Source organism: Anoplopoma fimbria, chromosome 19 (assembly GCF_027596085.1).
Source record: "Anoplopoma fimbria isolate UVic2021 breed Golden Eagle Sablefish chromosome 19, Afim_UVic_2022, whole genome shotgun sequence".
In the NCBI taxonomy this organism is placed as follows: Eukaryota; Metazoa; Chordata; class Actinopteri; order Perciformes; family Anoplopomatidae; genus Anoplopoma; species Anoplopoma fimbria.
Genome location: NC_072467.1, coordinates 11,868,820 through 11,887,646, shown reverse-complemented (window position 1 = coordinate 11,887,646; position 18,827 = coordinate 11,868,820). Strand labels below are relative to the sequence as shown.

General features: G+C 39.4%; 1 protein-coding gene across 1 annotated transcript; it reads left to right on the top strand.

Moving 5' to 3' along the window:
* The first annotated feature begins 826 nt into the window (after positions 1–826).
* On the top strand, positions 827–12,025 carry si:ch211-216l23.2 (uncharacterized protein LOC565061 homolog). The gene is made up of 9 exons (XM_054620312.1): positions 827–1,032; positions 1,216–1,302; positions 2,312–2,385; positions 2,756–2,879; positions 5,083–5,282; positions 9,182–9,460; positions 9,566–9,733; positions 10,243–10,485; positions 10,704–12,025. The coding sequence occupies exons 1-9, from the start codon at positions 965–967 to the stop codon at positions 10,739–10,741; spliced, it is 1,281 nt and encodes a 426-aa protein (XP_054476287.1). The 5' UTR covers positions 827–964; the 3' UTR covers positions 10,742–12,025.
* The last annotated feature ends 6,802 nt before the right edge of the window (positions 12,026–18,827 follow it).

Genomic DNA, 18,827 nt, shown 5'->3' with positions numbered 1-18,827 from the left:
TCATTCAACTACTTTGAAGAATCTAATATATAAAACATATTCTGGTTTGTTGAGCATTTGTTTGTTTACCACATAATTCCATATGTGTTCCTTCATAGTTTGGATGTCTTCAATATTAATCTACAATGTAGAAAAAAATAAAATAAAGAAATAAAGAAAAAACATTGAATGAAAAGGTGTGTCCTAACTTTTGACTGGTACTGTATATATATATATATATATATATATATATATATATATATAATATATATATATTTACAAAGTTCCCAGCTGGAATCGAGCTGCTGCCCAACAGTAGGATGTCTAATCACAATGACCAAAACCTTACACAAAATAATAGGAGACATGATCAACAACCAGAGAATGAATCAGAGTTTTAAAGGGTCATGTCAGACGTAACTCTGAAATGACCTATGATAAGATATAAGATAACTAAGGTGCTGAACAGCTCCAACACAAACAATATTTTGTTTCACTCCAACTGTTTATGGGCGGCGTTAGACATCTCACCCAAACCTTAGCTTATAAACCATCAAACAAATTACTCTTTGAGATATACATTTGGAATAACTCTTTAAGGGCAAATAAAGATGTGTAGACACATTATGTGTCACCCATATTTATTTGCCCTTAAAGAGTTATTCCAAATGATGGCTTTGAGAAAAATAGCAACTTCAGGGAAGGATCCAAACATTATATATCCAAAAAGGTTCACAGAGGCATCATCAGTTTGATTTCACATGCTGTCCTAGGCCAGTAGGTGGCGGTAATCAGTAACCTGTAAAACCTTCAAGCGCGAGAAGAAGAGCTGCTGCTCCACCTCTTCCTCCTCCTCCTCCTCCTCCTCCCCGCTACAGGGAGGGTTGTAGTAGTACACTGGTGGAGGGACGTCAAGTAGTGTTTTTCTTCTCTCCCTGTCAGTGAAGGCGGAGGTTTATTTGGGTGAAGTTGCAGTGCAGATCAAATGTCGTCCTGGGCGAAATCGTCCGCAGCTGCCCGGCGGCAGACCGCTAACGCGAACCCAAACGGAAGGTAAGCCCGATGGTTGTCTGTAGCAGGTTTAGCATTAGCAGCAGACATGCTACATAGGTAGCAGCTGTGGGAAACAAAACAGTGTGGGTGCTGCAAACTTATACTGACTGCCGTTCATCACCGGTTGATCACGTTCGTTGTATTTGTTGAGGCGCACATAACCCTTCTCCCTGTGTTGTGCAGCACGCAACAGCTGCGTCTGTTTCGGAGAGCAGCGCCTTACCCCACCAGAGAGGAGAGGACCGAAGAGCTCAAGGATGCCCTGGAGAGGTAACGTAGCTTCTCCCTCCTCAAAATGGATCTGTCAGCCACCGTTTGACAGCTGTAGTAGGAGATCCATCTGGGCTCTTCTTATGCTTTAAAGATTTCTATTGTTTGTCAGGAATGTGTTTGCACAAAGAAAAAAAAAACCACAACATTTATCACAACTGGTGTGGGAAGAGGAGTAACCTGTTTTGTGAGGCTTAGTCACAGAGGTCTGCAAGGTATGCTTAGGCCATTATCATAATCAAGCATTTCAGGCTGCCTCCTCAATTGAAAATAAACCCAGGAGCATCTGTAACTGCTGCCACCACAGTATGGATATGAATGGGTTTTCATTATTGTTGCATCAGTTAGGCTGAGACAGCTGACACCTGATTTCCAGTCAACATTGTTTGACCTATGCATTTGAGCAATTCACAGCTGAATGTTTGAGCACCTCAGATTGTATTTAAGGAGAACAATTACGAAGTTTAAAACAGTGAGTGATGGACTGTGTGTTGACTAGATAGTCAGCTTGAAGTTAGGAATGCACCATTAAAAAAAATCTTTAAAATGACCAAGAATTACAATTCAAGCGTTAACCTTTTAAATGCAGCAATTAATTGGTCTAATGCAGGAATTAAAATTCACGTCTGTGATGTATAAAGTATATAATCATAGAACTGAATTGAGGAGATTTGCTCCATTGTCACCTATATCCAATCCAGCATTTGGAGTAATTATAAGACCAATAACCAATATACTATCAGTTCATCCCTACTAGAATGCCACATCTTAAACTGCAGCACATTAGACCCAGGTTCTTTGAAGGGTTCTTCACTGTGGGGGTGGGAAGGAAACTGCAACCTCTTTGGGATATGGAGTCGTGATTTCAGAAACTCTATTTCAGTCTTTCTAACATCTTCAATCATATTAAAGTATCACATATAATGACCTAGTAAACAGCAGGCTTAGAAATGCCGTCCTCATCAAAATGTTACTGAAAGATGCTTCTGTTTCACCACTTTTCTTTCAGTTACGAAGAACTAGGGAAAATTCAAAACTACAGTGGAAGTGTGAAGTACGAGGGGTACAAGCATCAGCCAAATGGTGAGAATTGTTCTCTAAATTGATCACTCAAAGCACAGTAACAACTTTGCACCAGTCTCTTTTTTTTTTTTGTATGAGGCGCTCAGAAGTCTCGGTTTGAAAATCCAGGCTGTGTAATTGTGCAGCAGCATCTTAAATAAACTGCATTTTTTCATTGTATCCCCTTGGTTTACACTTTTCAATAACACATCTTAGGTTATGTTCATGTATGGCCATTTCATTGACCTTGCTTACTGTTATTTTCAAATGAACCAAACATATGCTCTCATTTCTCTACCTTCCAATTCCCCTTTCCCTGTCATACTCTAATCTCGCTGTCTCCCATTATCTCCCCTCATTATCTCCTAACCACCACCACCCAACCCACCAGCCAAGCCAGACGGCTGCACTCCAGCAGACAGACGTAAAGCCCTGTATCAGAAGTTCTACAGACAGGTGCAGGAGGAGAGGAAGCCGGCCGACTGCGTAGTCCTTTCTGTCTCCAACCGGTGCCTGTGAGTACTCATTATTAAAACCTAAACAACAGCAGTCTAAGTAGAACTTTGCTGTACATGCAGGGCTTGTACTTAACTGCTGATTTCATTGCTCTAATATAAAAGTTTTGTACGTTTTACTTGCTGCACACACTCCAAATTCCCTTTCATACGTGGGCCACTAAGAATCAGTGGATTGTACGTTGGATGTATTGAGAGCCAAATCCACACCCATGAATAAATGCGTATTGTAATTGTATTGATATTTATTTCTCCAACAGTGTCAAGCACACGCGCCATTCCACCAACGTTTTCTATTCACTGTCCAGTAGATATATGTGAAATATGACTTTGATCACACATTCTCTCAAAACAACTTCATTTCATTAACGGGTACTACTGTTACATACCAGCGACATGCTACACACACACACACACACACACACACACACACACACACACACACACACACACACACACACACACACACACACACACACACACACACACACACACACACAGGTCAACTGTTCTTCGGTCATGATGACAAGAAATATTCGACATAATCTTCTCCAGACATGTTTGCTGATGGTTCAGCAGTGGATGTTGCCCCCAGCTCATAATTGAACACCATTAATTTCATCCACCTTCACCCAATTTGGTGAAAAACGATTCTGCAAACACTAATCTGTAGTGTTACCGTTGCATCCTATGTACAACTTAAAAGTAGAAGTGCATAAAACATTTCAACTCCCTACACAATGCAACATCAAAAACAAATCCATGCAAGACACTCGTACACAAATGGAGACATTGGAGCTTTTTCAAATTTGGCAGCTGTGTCTGCATCTATGTTGTGACACAGTTACAGTAGATGACTAACCAGACGACTTACTTGGAAGTACTAATAGCGCTAACTCTGCTATGCTACTAATCATGAGACCTAGTTCAGTTATCAGCAGGCCATCTAGCATGCATTACCTTGACAGCAAAATTTCCTTTATCAGTGATTAACAACTGTTCATTATACTTCAGAAAATACATGTATGTCAATGAGCTGTATTCAAGTTTAAAGTAAATGTTACTTTTCTTTTTCTTTTTAAAAATGTATAGAGTTGTGATTTAAAATGCAAACGTCAAAGTAGGACAGATGTTGATATTATAGTTCACGTGGTGTTCTGGTTACGGCCCAACTTTTGTGCATTCATTCAAATGGCTATTTGCCACATAAGCGAATTACTTTATAGACAGTTTTACATGCCATAACATAGTATGAAAATATATTGCTGCTGTTAAAGGAATACCCCATTGAAAACCTGCTTTGAATAGTAAACACCAAACCTCTCTAGGTTTAGACGGTAGCTTTTGCAGATGCAGTCTGCTTAGATGCTTTGCATTGACATTGAATTTGATTGGGGACTCACTGTGGGGAGGAAAAAAAATATCACAATTGCATAAAAACATCTTAAACCACTCCTGCAACATATAACCCTACTCCTCTGTCACCTTAGTGGTTCATACACCGTGTACAGACAAACTGGTAATTTGATAGTGGCAAGCTAGTTGCTGTCTTTTCTAACCGATTTTACCTTGTATGGTTGTTGAATTTTTGAGCGTACAAGTCCAAAGTCCTCCATGTTTCATTAGGACTTGTATGAAAGAATAACATTTACCATTGACGCTTTAGAAAGGTGTACCTGTATGTGCCACCAAACTCAGCCACATCCTGACATTTATCCACAGCTATTTCAAACACCAGCATTCAACAGAGAGGTCTTAAAAGTGCAAACTGTCGCAGCTATTGCTTTCCGGGTTGTTTTTTCCTTCGGCAGAAGGACCACCGTACTTTGCAAATGCTTAATAAATTCACACAAGTCTTCCATATGAGTAATGCCCTCTGTTTTACCTGATATGTTACCTAAACACATACTGCTGCAACACTAAATACATTCATGAGAGAGCCAAAAGCTTGTATTTTGGTTCTACACAAAGCTCCACATAATGCTACACATGGTCTTGTCTAATTTAAAGATCCATATAAACAGATTTCACCACACAATAGGAATGATGACATACGGTTACGTTTCTGTTGTTAAAGCACACTATAGATCCAGAAATAACCCTCTGTTCCTCTCAGATACATCATTTAGGTTTCTCTATATGCCAGCTGAGTCACTTAATACAGACATGTAAAGTTAACAAAGTGTTTCTCTTCCTCTCAAAGGGATTACCCCAAATCGCTAAGCCAGTGCTTGCAGGAGCGTGGCCTGTCAGTGGAAATGCTCTACCTACAGGCGGAATCGGGCCTGACCCGAGCTCTGCAGGACGTCCGAGCAGACGGCTCCCCGTTATGTATTCTGGTGGAGCAGACAAACGTAGTTCTGTCCTCCTGCACTGTTATCATATTCTCAGAATCCCTCAAAAGTAAGTCCCCGCCCCTCATTCCTTCAAGCTTAGCCAAACCGCCTCAGTGACAACCCACCACCCCTTTGCACCCAATGGTCTAATGCAGCTATCGTTTTATTTAGCTTCTGCCAACAAAACAAAATAATAAAAATAGATTTAGCATGAATCCAAATAAAAACAAGAAATACTCCCATTAAAACACCAACAAGTAAACTTTTAAAAGCTACGATTCTGCACTCAACTGAAAAAGAACATATCAAAATCCAATAAATATTCACAATATCCATTCAGTATATACAGTGGGTACGGAAAGTATTCAGACCCCTTTAAATTGTTCACCCTTTGTTTCATTGCAGCCATTTGCTAAAATCGAAAAAGTTCATTTTTTTTGACAGAAAAAAACAGAAATGTAGAAATTTTTGCAAATTTATTAAAAAAGAAAAACTGAAATATCACATGGTCATAAGTATTCAGACCCTTTGCTCAGTATTGAGTAGAAGCACCCCTTTGAGCTAGTACAGCCATGAGTCTTCTTGGGAATGATGCAACAAGTTTCTCACACCTGGATTTGGGGATCCTCTGCCATTCTTCCTTGCAGATCCTCTCCAGTTCTGTCAGGTTGGATGGTGAACGTTGGTGGACAGCCATTTTCAGGTCTCTCCAGAGATGCTCAATTGGGTTTAGGTCAGGGCTCTGGCTGGGCCAGTCAAGAATGGTCACAGACTTGTTCCGAAGCCACTCCTTTGTTATTTTAGCTGTGTGCTTCGGGTCATTGTCTTGTTGGAGGGTGAACCTTCGGCCCAGTCTGAGGTCCTGAGCACTCTGGAGGAGGTGTTCTTCCAGGATATCTCTGTACTTGGCCGCATTCATCTTTCCTTCAATTGCAACCAGTCGTCCTGTCCCTGCAGCTGAAAAACACCCCCATAGCATGATGCTGCCACCACCATGTTTCACTGTTGGGATTGTATTGGGCAGGTGATGAGCAGTGCCTGGTTTTCTCCACACATACCGCTTAGAATTAACGCCAAAAAGTTCAATCTTGGTCTCATCAGACCAGAGAATCTTATTTCTCATAGTTTGGGAGTCCTCCATGTGTTTTTTGGCAAACTCTATGCGGGTTTTCATATGTCTTGCACTGAGGAGAGGCTTCCGTCGGGCCACTCTGCCATAAAGCCCCGACTGGTGGAGGGCTGCAGTGATAGTTGACTTTGTGGAACTTTCTCCCATCTCCCTACTGCATCTCTGGAGCTCAGCCACAGTGATCTTTGGGTTCTTCTTTACCTCTCTCACCAAGGCTCTTCTCCCACGATTGCTCAGTTTAGGGTCTAGGAAGAGTTCTGGTCATCCCATACTTCTTCCATTTAAGGATTATGGAGGCCACTGTGCTCTTAGGAACCTTGAGTGCTGCAGAAATTCTTTTGTAACCTTGGCCAGATCTGTGCCTTGCCACAATTCTGTCTCTGAGCTCCTTGGGCAGTTCCTTCGACCTCATGATTCTCATTTGTTCTGACATGCACTGTGAGCTGTAAGGTCTTATATAGACAGGTGTGTGCCTTTCCTAATCAAGTCCAATCAGTTTAATTAAACACAGCTGGACTCCAATGAAGGAGTAGAACCATCTCAAGGAGGATCAGAAGAAATGGACAGCATGTGAGTTAAATATGAGTGTCACAGCAAAGGGTCTGAATACTTATGACCATGTGATATTTCAGTTTTTCTTTTTTAATAAATTTGCAAAAATTTCTACATTTCTGTTTTTTTCTGTCAAGATGGGTTGCTGAGTGTACATTAATGCGGGAAAAAATGAACTTTTTCGATTTTAGCAAATGGCTGCAATGAAACAAAGAGTGAAAAATTTAAAGGGGTCTGAATACTTTCCGTACCCACTGTACATCAATGGCACATCATCCACCGGCTGCCACTGGTATACACTTTTTACATTAAATAACAGTACATACTTAACACACTGAAAGAAGCCCAAAAGTAGCTATGTAAAAGGGTAGTTCCATATTTTATTTTGGCTTTCTTGCCAAGGGTTTGATGCGAAGATCGATTCCACTCTCGTATCTGTCTCACCAATATGAAGCTACTAGGTTCTCAACAGCCCACTAATTAACACATTGGATCTTGTTTGTTTGAACTTTACAAAAACCTCAAACCAGCCAGAACAAAGTGTAAAAACAACACACAGGGATTTTACAGGACAGGGTTCATACGCGTCCTGGAAAACAGTTAACAAGTTTCCTGTCATGTAGAACACATGAAAAATTTGAGAAAAAATAAAAGGTTCTGAAAAAACCTTGTGTTGTCCAGAAGGAAAAATTCAACTTTCTCTTAATTTTTCAAGTAAACATTCAATAAGTAGTTTGTGGACAAGAGTATTTTGAAAATGTTCTGAAAAAGGGGTAATGTGCAGGACTCATCTCAACTTGTCGTCACTGTGGGGTTGCTGGGCAACCAGCAGAGACTCCAGGAAGTTACTAAGCCCCAGCAAATTATTTTACCTTTACAAATCCAGGCTAGCTGTTCCAGTCTTTATGCTGAGTTAAGCTATCCAGCTGCTTGCTGTAGCTTCACATTGACTGTACAGGCATGAGAGTGGTATTGAAAGTAAATAAGCAAACCCCCCCCCCAAAATATCAAACTATTCCTTTTTAGAGGGAAAACTCGGGATTACTTTGGTTTTATTTTTAAAGCTCGGGCCATCTGCTCGCATGAGCTACATACAACTGATCAACAAATAGCTCTCAGAAATATGTTTGGCTTCAACAGTATTTCCTATATTTATACAAAAATAATTTCATTAGGGGCAAATACACGCCACTGACATTAGAAACCTGTGTGATTTAGATGCCCCCCCAAAAATGTTAAATAGCACACCATGCACAAACAAATATGCGTAATATTAATTACAAATATGCATTATATAAAATAACATCAAAACTGTGCAAAGGGATGTTACTATTCCACTATGATGCTTTTTCGTCTAGTTCACAAAAAGTAAGCCAAAATACATTCTACACAACAAAAATAAAATCAATTCAATAATAACACATGTCCTAAAAGCAAATATAATAAAATAAATTATTAATTGCACTGGACAATTTAAATACACAAATCATCAAAAGTTAATTCATTGTGTTTTGGTGTCACATGTCTGAATGCATAAGCAACAAAAAAATAAAATCGTACAAATCAAGTATTTTATGTCCAGGAACAAAATGCAGCCAGAAATAAAGTTATTGATCATCTTCACACAAATGTCATGCCCCTTTTAGCCCCTCCTCTCCCAACAAACCACAACCTGCATTCAAGAACACCGATTCAAAAGTGCTTACTACCTTAGTACCAATGTATCAGTTGAATTTGCTGACTAACTTCACATCAAAACAAAATTTATATCAGTATGATCTGACTGACCAGTAAGAACTAGGGCTGTCCCAAATACCATATTTGGGGCTTTGAAGCTTCAGTGAGGAATAATCGTTAACAGAGAATCCGTCAATGGGCCTCAAGGATTTACCTTTTTACTAAAACTGAACATCTACAAAATGTGCGATGATCACATCCAAACACACGCACACACTCTACACACAACAAACAGTGCTATCAGTGTGAAGATAACTCATAATAATTAATGTTGATGCATAATGAAAAATGTGGTATTACTATTCCTTATTTCATGTGCTATTTGGGATTTTTTTGGGGGTAATTCATAGGCTTTACGAAAAAAAACCTGATGCATCGAATACTGATTTGGACATCGATTACCATGGCAACGGGCGAAGCTTCGAAGCATTTGGGTCAGCCTTAGTATGAAAATGCCATTTCTACGGTTTTGTTTTTCTTACTTCACCTCTGTCTTCCCCTTCAGTCCTCTGACACTTCACCATTAACCTTCCAATTACCCCCTCCAGTCCATCGCAACATGCCCAAAGACCAGGCCATGGACTTTGTTGCCGCCGAGTACAGTCGTGGGCGCGTCAAAGAGCGCCCACAGAAGGACCCCGCAGACAGTGCAGCCCAGGCATCACAGCTGCTGGATGACTTCCTGGAAAGGGAAAAGATCGAGCGCCACTCTGTGCCGTCCGAAACCCGTCAGCTCCTCGTGCTGTTAGCTGACGGGGTGCATCTCTACCCCGAGGAGCTGGAAACCATCTCAGAGTATGTCCGTTCCCGGCAGGAGCACACACAAGGTGGGATGCTGGTTAAACTGTAGCACCTTGAAGAGCTGGGACTGGTGCTGTCATACTTTCTCCTGTCTATCCTTCTTCTTTCATTTTTGACTTTTCTATCTCCAGCATCCAACACCGAGGGGCAAAGGGGGAACATGTTACCTCCAGGACTTGGGAAACCACCTCCTCTTCTCCCCACGCCTCCGGGGCCCCCTCAACCCCAGTCTGCAGGCGGAGCAGGTGGGCCCTTGATGGACCACCCCCTACCACCCGCTCCTCTCTTGCCTTCACCAGGTTAGATTGCAGAGTTGACCACTTACTTTACTTTTTGAAAGGTCTCTTTTAATTGCTGAGAGTTCAAGGTTGTAGGAATCAAAAAATAGACATCCATATAAAAAATGTTTTTGCATTTCGCAAGAACAAGCCAGTTATAGGTTTTTTTAGTAATCTTTTAAGGAAAAAAACATTTCTGCAACAGCACATATGTATTTTTACTATTTATTTTTTTTAACAAGTTTTGAGAAATCCATGTCTCTGATCTAGAACAATTTGAAAAGGACTTTATTGTCAAGTCTTGAGCTAAATTCTTACCTAACAGTGCAGTGTTTAATTGGACTGCATTATCATGAGGTCTTTCTAATATGCTCTCTGTCTGTATGTATAAAAACTACATGCATGCACACATACACATAACTTCTTATCATTTCATCTGCAGTATCTACAACGTAGATGTGGTACATCCTGTCATTATGTCCAGTAGTTCCATTTAGACGTGTCTTCTGTCTCTTATTTTTTTTTTTTAGGCTCTTATCCCAAAACCAAACCTCCTCCTCTACTGTCCTTGCATCGGCCTCCTGGTCCATCGTTAGGGGCCTCAGGTTCTCGAGGCCCCCAGTCCTCACACCCCTACGGTGGCCCCTCCATGTCTCGAGGCCCTCTACTCCATCACCCTCCTCTATACCATCCAGGCCCCAGAGGCCCTCTCATAGGTAGAGGAGCCCCGCCTACTCTAAAGAGTTCCCGCCCTCCACTTCTTGCTTCTCCAGGTGGGTCACGCCCACTTCTTTGACCTTTGTCTTGATATCGATTTTTCTTATGTCAATTTTAATTTATATAGGTTCGGTATGGTCTCAGGGTTGGAATCCAGCATGTATATAGAAAAGCTGATCTTAAATCAAATACTGTCTATGAAAAGACAATGAACATTAGCTTATTATTTTGTAACGCTGTTTTGTTTTGTTTTCTCCTGTCTCCCTTCGATCAGGTGCTCTTCTTCCACGACCGAGTGGCCCCCGACACTAAAATATAACAGTCACACACACACACACACACACACACACACACACACACACACACACACACACACACACACACACACATACACACACACACATGCCGGCTACAAGTGCCAGAAGTGTTTTGAACATTTCAGATAACTCAAGAACAGAAGACTCCTGGAGCCTCCATTGATTACTTTATTTTTTTTCTAAGTAACTCTGTTAGATAAAAAAAGATGGTAGTTAATAATATCATGATGGATGGATGGATGGATGGATGGATGGATGGATGGATGAACGATGAATGGAGTATTCCTATGAATTTCATGTATCTTGTCCAAGATCCCTCTTTCATTATTGTGCTTCCCTTTTTCTTTATAATGTACTGTGCTTTTCACCCAGTCATCCCATTAAAAAAAAAAAAAAAAAAACACGTTGTTTATGTAGGCTATGGACAAGCTTCACAGGATAAACATCTGACTTGCCTAACTGAATGCACAAAAAGATCCCTGTCACCAATGTACAGCTGGGTAATAGGACTTTTTATTTTTCTGTACATAATAAATATAGCAAGTAGCCTACCTGCCGTGTTTCAAGATGGTGCTTACGATTTTTCAAGGAGTTATCTAATATTATCTTGAGTTGATACTTTAAATAACTAATTAAAAGACTGATTTTAAAAGCTGTATTCTTGGCTCAAACTTTATTTTGTTTATGTCTCATGAATCTCCGTTTCACTTCTTGTGTTTTGTCTTTGTTAACACACCACTGATGTGTTCCCTGAGAATGCCTTTAATGCTTCGTTCAAGTTAGAGTAGTGACACTAAGAACAAATGCTGTCTTCCCTGGCAGAAAAGAACAACAACATCTGGACTGTTTACTGGCTTTTCTGTGTCATCCAGAATAAAATATCTTGTGTCACATGAGGTTGCATGTAATGTTTGCTCGGATGACCTAAAGTTTTAGGATTCCCTTTATATTATTCAGTGATTTATGAATATCCAAGTGAACAGAGATTGGATTTTTCTTAACAGAACGGTGTCTCCTTTTGACAAACATTTTAACACAAATAAAATATTTGGGCTTGTTTATATTTACTTGCAACACTGCCGCATTTTTCTAGTTCAGATGTTATGAAATCATCGCCCCCTGTCACTAAATCAGCAATCGGTCACAGCTTGTATTCCTTGTACTTGTTTTTGTTACCTCGACTGTGAGAAATCCTTTAAATACATGTGAATGTGTTGAAACCATAGAAGTGTTACAGATCACAGATTACACACCAGCAAGATCACATTTGTTTCTTTTAATCTGCTCAATGTTTTTGTCTGTGTTGTAAATAATGTGTAAATCCTGTTGTCTTTTTCAAAAAAATATATACACAATATAAACTGTAAATGTTTACTAGTTTTCATTGACGTGCTTCAGTTTTAATATTCAACAGTTATGGAGGGGGAATCCTGATTATATTTTTAAAGAAAACATCTACAAAGGTTTGGTCATTTTATTTCTTATTAGTACCAACAGATGTACCATTTTAAATCACTGACTTACAATGAATGTTTTAAGGGGTTTTCAGCACTAAGCAACAGATAGTCTTGAATCTCATTATGAAAAGTCTGTACAGTTTGGTCAAAGTTAGGTAGTATAAATCGCATATTCCACCTTCACATCAATATTTAGAAGAGACACATTAGTGGCAACAGGTGAAGCCTTGAGTCTGAGTCAAAAGGCCTCTATCAGATTTGCACATCTGGTTTTTCCACATTCTTCTCAATATTGCTTAAGCTCTGTTTATAATATTATAAAGGACTATTTTTTTATTTCCTTTAGGGCTTTGAAGGCGGGAGTGACTTGGGGTTTATTTTTTTGGAAACGGTAAATACACTGTGCAGTGACAATCAGCTAAAGCCGATAGTGAATTCTAAAATCATGCACAAATAAGCTTCCATGGTGAAGTTATGAATGTTACACTCTAGATGGCGACGTACACCTGCTCTTTTACTGACATACACCACTAGGACAGAATTTCAACATTAAAGATGTAGAAATATAAAAGTTTGTACTTCCAAGTCTTCAGCCTGTCATGTTTTCATGTTTGTTTTTAGTCTTACTGTACTTCCTGCTCCTAATATTGACAAAGACTGAATTCCTGAGACATGAGACTGTAGTGAGCAGGATCACCTATTTTACAAAAATACACTCTACTGCACTAGGCTTACTAATATTATAATGTTTTATACATGAATCTGCAAATGTGCTAATGGATTGTATTTAAGTCAGCAATCATATTTTACCTGCTGCATGTGCTAAACAATGCATAGGCAGGATATTCCTTGCATTTTTATTAGGCTATTTAGCACATCATTTGAATATAATCTAATAATTACATCATTTTTAGACAAACTCTTTACGTTTTGTTTATATATGAGAAATATGTCATTTTTTGACAGTGGTAAATCTGACTCAAAAACATTTTTCTCATCTCACAGGAGAAAAACATTGCACTCCAAACTGTTCATTCTGCATTGTGTAAATTAAGTTTGTGACACCTGGGCCGTCTGATTTGTGGCAAACTGCACATTAGCTTGGTTGGAAAGGGCCATATTCATGCAAATTATGCATGTATATTGGTTCACCAGTATTCATTCTGGGTTTCCAAGTGTTTGCTGGATGTCTTAACAGCACAGCATCTGAGTCATCTTTTAAATCAAGTAAATAAAACAGTTAGGTTCATTAAAAATATGCATGAATTTATAATTATTTAAAATTTAATTTTGCCTATTTTGTTTTATTACCAAAGACCAGTGTAGTCTTGCTATTTTCATTTTACTGACAGGATCAGGCTTTTATCATTTATCATCATTGTAAATTGTAACTCAAGTTATTATTTTATAATACTCTGCAACTATGTTCTATAGCTCCTTTAAAAATGTATTGTAGTGAATTGTTTTTTATAGAGTTTACATTTGTACTATTTTCCGGTGTTTTCTGCATAAAAGTCGATTTAAATATTCTTTGAAAACTGCTTTAAAAATAAAGTTTTATTAATATTATTGCAAAGAAAAAGTGTGAGTCAAAGACACAAATACAGGGATGGTGAATATATGTGTCTGATATTCTCTTCTTGTTGGTTCCTCCTCCTCCTCCTCTCCTCCAGCTGTGGGCGCACTGCTGTGAGGAGCCCATCAACTCAGGAAGTAATGGACAACTGTCTTCACCTCATTACACCAGCCTACACACACACACACACACACACACACACACACACACCCACACATACAAACACACCCTCTTCTTAGCTGTGATTGGACACTGTGTGTGAGAGAGAGAGACTTGTTTGTGGGTTGAACAACAGCAGCATACCGTTGGTGTTCAAGTATCTTAAGTGTCTCACTGAAGTATTTCTCTTTCTCTTGTTTTGAAAAAAGAATCTTTGAATTTATTTAATTCTCAGTGGAATTTGAGTGTTTGTTTAAGGGGAACATCCAATGCATGCTTTACATCACTGTCATTGTTCTTGGCATGTTGAACTATAAATACTGTAGCACAAACTTCAACTTCCAGAGAATGAATAATCTCTGGAGATACGTATCAATCACAACAGATATAATGGTTAGTGTACGTTGATGACATGGTTATTGACAGGATCACAATCCTTCATAACATCCGAAAATAAACGTCCGAAAATAAAAGTAAAACTGGGAGCACTTAACCTGTTATATTTGGAACTTTTATATTTGGAAAAAAAATACTTTGTATTACCTAAAAGCAGAATAATGCAGCCTTATGTCACGCAGTATAAATAATGGTATAGCACCAGGATCAGTTAACCTGAAGGTTTACTAACTTGTTGATCCTTCTCAAATGCTCCAATCACTTTATGTTTTCCAATTCCTTTTCTTTAAAATTCCCATTCCTTTGAAGATAAAAGTGCAGTTTCTTAAATAATAAAAGCTACATCATGCTACTGATGTCCAGCTATAAACACTGTGATCATTCATATTTATTTATGCATTCAAGAGCATGGAAGAGCTGAAATGTAACAATGAGAAAAGTTAGATTGATTCTATCTGCTTTGTGATTCTTTTTCTCATTTGTGAGTTTTAATCACCAACAAAAAGTAATTGAAATAGTTCAACAATTGGTTTCTTCTCAAGGCAAAAATTACTTTGAAAAACCCCAATACTTCATAAAATGGAAACGATCAACGGGTACATTAAACAATAGAGAAATGCAATTGAAAAAAAGCATGTAAAGAAATCCAAGCTACAAAGAGAAATAAAATTATTTTTTTTATTCTTAATGAACCAAAATAAAAAACATGCACTCAAATTATTAATTAATTAATTTAGCAAAATGAACAAGGACAGAAATTTTGAATAATACAAATCTGCACTCACACACTCACACACGCACACACACACACACACACACACACACACACACACACACACACACACACACACACACACACACACACACACACACACACACACACACACACACACACACACACATCACACATAGACACACACACTTATTTTGTGTTCCCCTCCCATCCTCTCCTCCACCGCCCCATACTGTCAACACTGTTCCTCCTGTTTTCCCACCTCCGTCTGCACCCTCGCCCTCCTGTCATTCCTCCTTCACCTCCTCGGCCCTCTAGTCGAGTCATTTATTTGCCTTTTGCGTTGCCTTTGTCGCAAGGGGCTCGAGTCATTTAAGTAGAAAGTGCAAACACAAGATTAAAAACACACAATTACGCAAATTCTCTTTGCTCCTCCATCATTTTCTGCACAGTCCGGCTACACCTTCTCTCATCTCCCCTGTCTTCTATCTCCTTTTACCTACTCCCCCCATCCATACACCCCCTACCCGTCCTCCCCCTTTTCTGTTCCCCGCTGGGAAACTTCTATCAATCAGAATCTATCACTCCAACTATTCCTGTTGCCGTTGTGTCAGAATTCACAGGAACTTCATCAAATTGGGAAACTGTTTCATTGTTACACAGAACGCTCGCCGCATGTGTGTGAGTCTGTGTTAGTTAGTGTGTGTGTGTCTGGTGTGTGTGTGTGTGCGTGTGTGTTGAGGCTTCGTGCTAACATTTATGGAATGCACACACACTTCCTCACCACCCGGCATCACGTGAAGGCTTGCACATCCACTCACACACACACACTCGACAGCCAGCGCATTCCCTCCCATCACCACCATCACACACACACACACACACACACACACACACACACACACACACACACACACACACACACACACACACACACACACACACACACACACACACACACACACACACACACACACACACAGACACACACATTAGGGTGTTAATTGTTGTGCTAACACCTTCCAATAACAAGGCTCTAATTATCAACATGTTTGGCTGTTGGGGTGTGTATCTGGCACTCGTGTACAGATCATGGGGTGAGCGTGTTTGTGTGTGTGCCAGCGTGAGGTGTGGTACCAGGGGAAGAAGGTTTGATGATTTTGAAATATGCTGCTGTGTGTGTGTGTGTGTGCGTATGTGCTGCGTGCGCTCTCATATACGGGGTGATGATGTCTCAGTCTCAATCCACATTTGCATATGACAAGGGGGTCTTTTGTCCTTTGGTTAATTGCAAATGATCTATTTGAGAAATGACACGAGTGCGATGCATCTATTGCATTACAGGAGAGATGATCATGTAATTCAATGTGTTTAACAAACAAACAAATTCACCTTAATCCTCTTAAGCCTCAATTCTGTCCTGGAGTGCTGGTTTTAAAGAAATGGGCTAAAATTCAAGGCTAGAAGAGACCAAGAAAGATACATTACCAGCACTTTGAAGAGCATTGAAATATGTTTTATTTAAGGAGGAATATTTGACAAGGGGACTTAAAATTCAATGTATTGACAGTGAATGAATAGAAGGAGTTACTGACCGATAGTCAACACCTTTGCAAAGTGACTAATGTGGAAGGGTCTTAAAATAATTAAATCAAAAGTAAACAGAAGAGGAGTCGCACAAATTATCGGAAGAAAATGAACACCATCCCGCATTAGTGGAACAAAATAGTAGAATTAAATGCGAACTAACATATCAGATCTCTGTCATCTGAAGCCAAACTAATAAATGAGATAATATCAGATAGTCATATTGATTTCTTTTCTCTTTCTAAAACTCTCTGAGTCATAAAGAATATGTCAGCCAGAATGAATCCACGCCCCCAGTAATATTAATACTTACATCCTTTGAGGCCCTGGCCATGGATGTGGAGTAGCACACTCAAACGCAGCTTAATTTTAAAAACACTACAGCCAGTTCTATTTGTTTTACTCTGCCCCAGGTCAGAATTAAGAATTTCTAGTTTTTATCAAGTTTAGTCTGTTGATGCTGATAATAATAGCATTAGTGCTGCGTTTATCTCATTATTAGCTTTGATTGGCTTCTGTCAGAGTGTACAGAAACCCACTCTCTGTTTTAACCACATCCTCTACCTTGTTCTGGCATATGGCATTGAAGTTGAACATTGAATAGTCTTTTCACAGAACCAACTTTTATTTGACATTCATTCAATGAACTTTTGAATTATTTCTACAGGGCTATACGCCATTAAGCAAAGATTACACTAGATGTCTAACTGATAGGACTGCTGCTAAATTTATAGAAACGATTCCATCTGCATTTAATTGAACAGCTATAACAGAGGACTCCTGTGCTGACTTTTTGTCCCTTCCAAGTTGATCATCTTGTAGATAGTGTGACAGGCCGTAAATGACACTTCACTCGATTGCCCCTGTAGAAAACAAAAAATGGTAAAACAAACGGAGGGCAGCTCCCTCAAACCCGCAAATTAAAACAAACATTGCGAACACTTGAAAGGATATTGCATTCCTACAGTCTGGCAAAATAGTCTTTAAAAATAAAGGCAGGCCTCCCATAATGCCAAAGCAGCCTATTACTCACCATTAATAGAGAAAAATAAGAACAAACCAAGGTTTCTCTTCAGCAATGTAGCAGACAGAGAGTCACAGCTCTATTGAGCCGTGTATTCCCATAGCCCTCAGTAGAAGTATCTTCATAAACTTCTTTAGTGATAAAATTCTCACTATAAGACAACATTAATCGCATCTGATTCATCCTCAAATACAGGAACCTTAGAAACATCCATGAAACCTGATATATGATATACTTAGACAGATTTGCTCCCATTGACCTTCACCAATTGACTTCAACGACTTTTCATCCAAGCAAACGACCTGTCTCTGACCCCATCGCGACAAAGCTGCTTAAAGAAGTTGTACCTTTAGTTAGCCAATCTTTACTAGATATGATCAATTTGTCTTCACTACCAGGCCATGTACCACAGTCCTTCAAAGTAGCTGTAATTAAACCTCTTCTTAAAAAGCCCACTCTTGATCCAGAGGTTTTGGCTAACCCTAGGCTTATCTGTAACCTTCCATATTGCCTACTGTTGTTTTCTCTTCAGATTTAGTTACCGGTTGGTAAAGTCATATAGCTCTGTGTATCAAGCCACCACAATTAAAAAAAAAGCTAATGATGTTTGGCGCTGAATTTTGTCAACTCGAGGTGTTCAGTTCACTCCTTCAAAGATGTGAGGTGCTCAGCGCACAAAATGCTTCACTCTCATTTAAAACAATTACAAAAAGCCGACCCCCGTCTGCTAAAACATGTTCTGTCTGATCATGTCCTAAGACATTGGCTCTGACCGACTTTAGCGCTCCTCTGGCCAAATTTGAGCCAGATTCAATTTATTTACCCAACTACCCTGCTTTGGTTATCTGGCAAGGTACTGCAGCGACCAGTCAAATTTACCCAATAGCTTACATTACTGGTTGATAACTTTGTAACGTGACAGCTGTGTTTCTATTGTTTACCTCCCGATCATCCTACGAAGGAATTGCCTCCCACCTAGTGTAGTGGAGGGTTAAACACATCGACCGAACAAAGTCTTGAAAACATCTGATATTATAATTAAAAAAATCTATGTTCTTTATTGATGATTTAAGTGTACTCCATATGGGCATTGGAGATTAACGTTGCTTTGCTAATACCATTAATAAGTGACAAGAAAAATTATTTTAA

Bases quoted from the DNA above. Each gene is read 5' to 3' on its own strand.
- si:ch211-216l23.2 (XM_054620312.1), top strand. From the start codon at position 965: ATGTCGTCCTGGGCGAAATCGTCCGCAGCTGCCCGGCGGCAGACCGCT. The intron at 2,880-5,082 runs GTGAGTACTCAT...TTCCTCTCAAAG, and splicing joins TCTGTCTCCAACCGGTGCCT to GGATTACCCCAAATCGCTAA. The intron at 9,461-9,565 runs GTGGGATGCTGG...TTCTATCTCCAG, and splicing joins CCGGCAGGAGCACACACAAG to CATCCAACACCGAGGGGCAA.